The sequence below is a fragment of the Nerophis ophidion genome, linkage group LG15, assembly GCF_033978795.1.
Source record: "Nerophis ophidion isolate RoL-2023_Sa linkage group LG15, RoL_Noph_v1.0, whole genome shotgun sequence".
NCBI lineage: Eukaryota > Metazoa > Chordata > Actinopteri > Syngnathiformes > Syngnathidae > Nerophis > Nerophis ophidion.
In genome coordinates, this window is record NC_084625.1 from 10,955,823 (window position 1) to 10,963,322 (window position 7,500).

Genomic DNA, 7,500 nt, shown 5'->3' on the forward strand with positions numbered 1-7,500 from the left:
AAAAACTAAGCGAAAAAGTTAAGTCAACAAAAACAAAAGAAAAAAAGAATAAAACCAATCAAAAATTGGCTCCAGTTTCAACCCCGTCTCTCCTCCTGGCTGCTGCTTATAACAGAGCGACAGGTGATTAGATAACAAGGCTCAGGTGGGCCGTCTACGCACCTGTCGCTGATTTCGACGCCGGTCCTGGCAACACCCTGCTTCGCTGCAGGCCCGCAGGCCACGTCCCCTCCACAGTTAGCATCAGAATAACAATGTTATTCCAAAGAATAAGAGACTTATTATACTCTAGAAATGTTGGTCTTACTTAAAAATGCACGCGTTTAGTTGTGTTCAGTGTTAAAAAAAATTATTATATGGCTCTTACAGAAGTACATTCCAAAATATTGGCTCTTTCAGTCAAAAAGGTTCCCGACCCCTGCTCTACGTGAACCAAAATTGATCCCCAGCAACTTTCCGAAGCATCAAGCAGGTTTATGTGTGGTTATAGTTTATATATTTTTATATGTGGATTTTGTGTGTATATATATTTATATGTGGATTTTGTGTATACATATATAGTTATATGTGGTTATAGCGTATGTATATATATTTATATGTGGTTATAGTGTCTATGTATATTTATATATATATTTATTTATTTATATATATATATATATATATATATATATATATACATATATATGTATATATATATATATATATGTATATGTGTGTGTGTGTGTGTATATGTATGCATGTATATGTGGTTATAGTGTATATACATATATATTTACATTTATATGTGGTTATAGTGTGTATTTATTTATATATATATATTTATATGTGGTTATAGTGTGTATATATATATATATGTCGTTATAGTGTATATATATGTGTATATTTATATGTGGTTATAGTGTCTGTATATTTATATATATATTTATTTATTTATATATATATATACATATATATGTGTATATATATATATATATATATATATATATATATATATATATATATGTATATATATATGTGTATATATATATATATATATATATATATATATATATATATATATATGTATATGTGTGTGTGTGTGTATATGTATGCATGTATATGTGGTTTTGGCCCTGCGATGAGGTGGCGACTTGTCCAGGGTGTACCCCGCCTTCCGCCCGATTGTAGCTGTGATAGGCGCCAGCGCCCCCCGCGACCCCGAAAGGGAATAAGCGGTAGAAAATGGATGGATGGATGGGTATATGTGGTTATAGTGTATATACATATATATATACATTTATATGTGGTTATAGTGTGTATTTATATATATGTCGTTATAGTGTATATATATGTGTATATTTATATGTGGTTATAGTGTCTGTATATTTATATATATATTTATTTATTTATATATATATATACATATATGTGTATATATATATATATATATGTGTATATATATATATATATATATATATATATGTATATGTGTGTGTGTGTGTATATGTATGCATGTATATGTGGTTATAGTGTATATACATATATATATACATTTATATGTGGTTATAGTGTGTATTTATATATATATATATATATTTATATGTGGTTATAGTGTGTATATATATATATGTCGTTATAGTGTGTATATATATATATATGTATATTTATATGTGGTTATAGTGTATATATATATTATGTGGTTACCGTATTTCCGTGAATTGCCGCCGGGGCGCTAATTAGTTTAAAACCTCTCGTCACTCCTGCGCTTACCAAAGGCATGCGGTAAAAGTAAGCATGCGCTAATTATTTTAAAACGTCTACTCACTCCGGCACTTACCAAAGGCATGCAGTAAAAATTTGAGTGTGATGTAAGCTTGAAACTTAAATCCTACTGAGTAGCTCTTAATCTTCTTCCCTTTATGCGATTTCAAATTACCGGTATTGAAATCAGCCTCCTCCATTTAGAAAATGATGACAGGGGAAGTGTCACTCGTGACATCACGAGTTTGACCAAGTGATACTAAGCACGCGCTAATTATTTTGCGAAGCAAGTTTGACCAGGCAGTAATTCAAGGCAGGCGCATACCAAATGCCCTGCGTCAATTCAAGGAAATACGGTGTATTGTAAATATATATTAATATTTGGTTATTGTGTATATATATTTATGTGTGTCTGGAAGACTCTTGTTTCCGGGTTCTTCGGACCACCAAGCACTGACATGACAGGTTCTTCCAGGTTCCAGGTTATATATTTTTTATTATTGAATGTATCAAATGTGATGAATATTTCATGAACCACAATGGTAACAAGCCTTTTGGGCTTTTTGTGCCATCCATATGCATTTTTAAAGCATTATGTCAGGTTCAAACACTGATGAAGTTTATTAAACAAGACAAGAAGCAAGGAATTGAACAAAGACAGAATTAAATTTGGCTCATTTAAGGAGAAACGTCTGGGCTGTACTCTTGTACAGTCTCCATCACGCTCTGGCGAAAGATTGTACGCCTCCTCTTTTGTTTGGACTTTCCCTGATTATATGGCAACATCAGTTTCTAAGGGATGGGGGTCATAAACAGCCATCTCCTTTGATTACAACAGTACAAAGAAAAGGTTTTAAAACCGTTCAAAGAACCAGTGCCTGGAGCGGAGTCTGGTCCTGCTTCCTCTTCGCTTTGTAGATCTCGGATCAAGACAATATCTTTCTGTTGATTACAATACACCATGTTGCTTCCCATCCTACACAGTGGAGTTTTACAAGCCTTCTTCTTGGTAGTTTCAAAGACAGCTTTTGTCTTCTCGCCGGGCGAGCTGAACTCAATGTAGCACACTGTTTACTGATAACTTAGATACAATTATTCTGACACTTTACATGGATTCAATTCTTTCAAATATCAGTAAATTTCTCAATCACGTGGTGGCATGTGCGTGATGGTGAACATATCCTCCAGCCAGGCCCACCAAGAACTGCGGGGGACACCTGCATCCCGTCTTCGTGTGCAACGGAGAGACCGACTGCAGCGACGGAGCCGATGAGAGCAACTGCACTCGAGGTACCCGGAGTTCAACATTCTTACTTCCTACAAACGAGACACACTATTATTTCCGTCTGGGCAGAAACCAGCTGCTCAGCCGTCAGGTATCACTGCCGCGGCGGCTCCTGCATCCTGAAGAAGAACGCCAGGTGTGACGATGTGGTGGACTGTCAGGACGGCAGCGACGAGGAAGACTGCGGTGAGTATGGAGATCGCTGTTAGCATAGCAATGTTAGCATGCCAGGTTCTTAGCTATTCAAAAAAAAAAAAACCTACAGATATGTATTGTTATTTGATGGTAGCGTGCCAATGTTAGCATGCTAGGTTTTTAGCTATCTAAAAAAAAAAAAGGCTTATTCCGTTATTTGATGCTAGCATGCCAACGTTAGCATGCTAGGTCCTCAGCTATTTAAAAAAAATAAATTTACCTTCGAATATATGTTTTATTTGATGCTAGCGTGTCAATGTTAGCATGCTAGGTTTTTAGTTATTTAAAAAAAATTACATATTTTATTTTATGCTAGCATGCTAATGTTAGCATTCTAAGTTATTAGCTATTTAAAAAGAAAATATTCACCCACGGATGTATATTTTATTTGATGCTAGCGTCCCAAAGTTAGCATGCTAGGTTCTTAGCTATTTAAAAAAAAAAAATTCACCTACAGATATATATTTTGTTATTTGATGCTAGCATGCCAATGTTAGCATGCCAGGTTTGTAGGTATTTTTAAAAAAATCACAGATTTTGTTACATGATGCAAATATGCTATGTTATAAGCTATTTAAAAAATATATTCATATATATTTTATTTGATGCTAGCATGCCAATGTTAGCATGCCAGGTTTGTAGGTATTTAAAAAAATATCACAGATTTTGTTATATGATGCAAATATGCTATGTTATAAGCTATTTAAAAAATATATTCATATATATTTTATTTGATGCTAGCATGCACACATTAGCATGCCAGGTTCTTAGCTATTTAAAAAAAAACAATCACCTACATATATGTATTGTTATTTGACGCTACCATGCCAACGTTAGCATGCTAAGTTCTTAGCTATTTTAAAAAAAATATTCACCTACAGATATATATTTTATTTGATGCTACCATGCCAATGCTAGCATGCTAAGTTTTTAGCTATTTTAAAAAAATCACATTTATTTGATGCTAGCATGCTAGGTTCTTAGCTGTTAAAAAAAATCTAGTTTTTTATTTGATGGTAGCATGCTAAGTTCTTAGCTATTTAAAAAAAATATATATATGTAACTACAGATATATATTTTGTTATTTGATGCTAGCATGCCAATGTTAGCGTGCTAGTTTTTTAGGTATTTAAAAAAAATCACATATTTCGTTATTTGATGCTAACAGGCTACATTCTTAGCTATTTAAAAAAATTCACCTACATATATATATTTCATATTGATTTTAGCATGCAAATTTTAGAATGCTAGGTTTTTAGCTATCCGAAAAAAATCACATATTTTGTTATTTGGTGCTACCATGCCAATGTAAGCATGCTAGGTCCTTGGCTATTTAAAAAATAATAATCACATACAGATATATATTTTATTTGATGCTAGCATGCCAATGTTAGCATGCTGGGTTCTTAGCTATTTTGAATATAATATTCACAAGGAGTTATATATTTTGTTATTTGATGCTAGCACTTTGAAAGTCTACAAACATCTTAGTCATATATTTAGTTTTTCGATGGTAGCATGCCAATGTCAGCATGCAAAAATTTTAGCTATTAAAAAAAAAAATCACATTTTGTTATTTGATGCAAGCATGCTAGGTTCTTAGCTTTTTAAATATATATATTCACCTACAGAGATATATTTTATTTGATGCTAGCATGCCGATGTTAGCATGCTAGGTTTTTAGCTATTCGGAAAAAAATATTCACATATTTTGTTATTTAATGCTACCATGCCAACGTTAGCATGCTAGGTTCTTAGCTATTTTGAAAAATAATTAACATATATATTTTATTTGATGCTAGCATGCCAACGTTAGCATGCTAGGTTTGAGCTATTTTGAAAATAATATTCATCAGGAGTTATATATTTGATGCTCACATTTTTGAAAGTTTACAAACATGTTAGTCATACATTTAGTTACTTGGAGCATTTTAACGGTTAGCATTCTAATGTTAGCATGTAAGGTTTTTGGCTGATTTATTATGCGACCGTGCTACAGAAATGTTGGCATTTTTACACTTATTCATTTTTTTTTTTTTTAACTAATTTTAACATTTATGTAACATATTAAGATCCATACAATGAAAAGCTTCAAATCTTTAAAATGTGAGACATTTCTACATTAATTTTCCATATTTCTATGTTTTATCAGCATTTAAGTACCACTTTATTACAATTTATACATACATTGCATTTGCTAATTATTTTAATAACTCTTATTTCTGTTGTAAATAATTCCATAATGTGAGTGTTGTGTTTTGTTCTGTAGCTTGCGGTAACCCCGCCCCTGCGTCCCACCGTGTTGTGGGCGGAGTCAACTCGGAGGAAGGGGAGTGGCCTTGGCAGGTCAGCCTCCACTTCTCAGGCCACCTGTTCTGCGGCGCCTCCGTGCTCTCCCCTGATTGGCTCATCTCAGCGGCCCACTGCTTCAGCAAAGAGAGGTCCGCCCGCCGTCGTCGCGCCCGAATATCCGCCCCGCTACCCTTTTGACCTTTGACCCCGCAGGCTCTCCGACCCGCGGCGCTGGCGGGCCCACCTGGGGGTGCTGACGCAGGGCGGCGCCAAGCACGTGGCGGAGATCCAGCGGGTGGTGGTCCACGAGTACTACGACGCCCACACCTTCGACTACGACGTGGCCCTGCTGAGGCTGAAGAGGGCGTGGCCTCCCTCGCTGGGCCCGCTGGTCCGGCCCGTTTGCCTGCCCGCCGCTTCCCATGCCGTCACCGCCAGACATCGCTGCTGGGTCACGGGCTGGGGGTACCGCTCGGAGGAAGGTGAGGAAGCAGAACCTCACCAGGTGTAAAAAAAAAAATGTTTTTGCTTGTTCCACTGCAGCCCTGTAGGGGGCGATAATGTGCACTGGTGTGCTTTTTCTGCACCACAGCTCCCTCTAGTGCAGGGGTCACCAACGCGGTGCCCGCAGGCACCAGGTCGCCCGTAAGGACCAGATGAGTCGCCCGCTGGCGTGTTCTAAAAATAGCTCAAATAGCAGCACTTACCAGTGAGCTGCCTCTATTTTTTAAATGTTATTTATTTACTAGCAAGCTGGTCTCGCTTTGCTCGACATTTTTAATTCTAAGAGAGACAAAACTCAAATAGAATTTGAAAATCCAAGAAAATATTTTAAAGACTTGGTCTTCACTTGTTTAAATAAATTCATTTATTTTTTTACTTTGCTTCTTATATATTTCAGAAAGACAATTTTAGAGAAAAAATACAACCTCAAAAATTATTTTAGGATTTTTAAACACATATACCTTTTTACCTTTTAAATTCCTTCCTCTTATTTCTTGACTATTTAAATCAATGTTAAAAAAAATGTCTTTATTTTTTATTGTAAAGAATAATAAATACATTTTAATTTAATAATTCATTTTAGCTTCTGTTTTTTCAACGAAGAATATTTGTGATTAAAATTCAAAAAAAATATTCTGGCAAATCTAGAAAATCTGTAGAATCAAATTTAAATCTTATTACAAACTCTTTAAAATTTCTTTAAAAAATTTGTTCTGGAAAATCTAGAAGAAATAATGATTTGTCTTTGTTAGAAATATAGCTTGGTCCAATTTGTTATATATTCTAACAAAGTGCAGATTGGATTTTAACCTATTTAAAACATGTCATCAAAATTCTAAAATTAATCAAGAAAAATTACTAATGATGTTCCATAAATTACTTTTTTAATTTTTTCAAAAAGATTCGAATTAGCTAGTTTTCCTCTTCTATTGTTCGGTTGAATTTTGAATTTTAAAGAGTCGAAATTGAAGATAAACTTTGTTTAAAATATTAATTTTCATCTTTTTTCCCTTTTTCTCCACTTTTAAATCGTTCATATAAGTGTTTTTTCATCCTTTATTCTCTACAAAAAACCTTCCGTAAAAGGAAAAAAAAATGTACGGCGGAATGACAGACAGAAATACCCATTTTTTATATATATATACATATATATATATATATATATATTTATTTATTAAAGGTAAATTGAGCAAATTGGCTATTTCTGGCAATTTATTTAAGTGTGTATCAAACTGGTAGCCCTTCGCATTAATCAGTACCCAAAAAGTAGCTCTTGGTTTCAAAAAGGTTGGTGACCCCTGCTCTAGTGGTTAAGAATCTTCACTGCCCCACTTTGCATTAAGCGAATGCTGGCAAACACTTTTTTTTTTTCAAAGTTGTTTTTTTTTTCCGCCTAATGTAAGTGACTTTTTGATAGAAAAGTATTGCCAAGTTCCACTCCAGTCCTCCAGGTGGCAGCAATGTGGCTTTAAAAGCGTGACTAC

At 34.5% G+C, this 7,500-nt stretch overlaps 1 protein-coding gene across 1 annotated transcript in view; it reads left to right on the plus strand.

Moving 5' to 3' along the window:
* The window catches only part of tmprss7 (transmembrane serine protease 7), a 32,065-nt gene that overhangs the window by 21,741 nt on the left and 2,824 nt on the right, over window positions 1–7,500 (plus strand). The window contains exons 13-16 of the mRNA XM_061921505.1: window positions 2,929–3,030; window positions 3,095–3,211; window positions 5,490–5,661; window positions 5,726–5,994. Of these exons, the coding sequence (XP_061777489.1) occupies window positions 2,929–3,030; window positions 3,095–3,211; window positions 5,490–5,661; window positions 5,726–5,994 (660 nt within the window). The remainder of the gene's footprint in view (window positions 1–2,928; window positions 3,031–3,094; window positions 3,212–5,489; window positions 5,662–5,725; window positions 5,995–7,500) is intronic.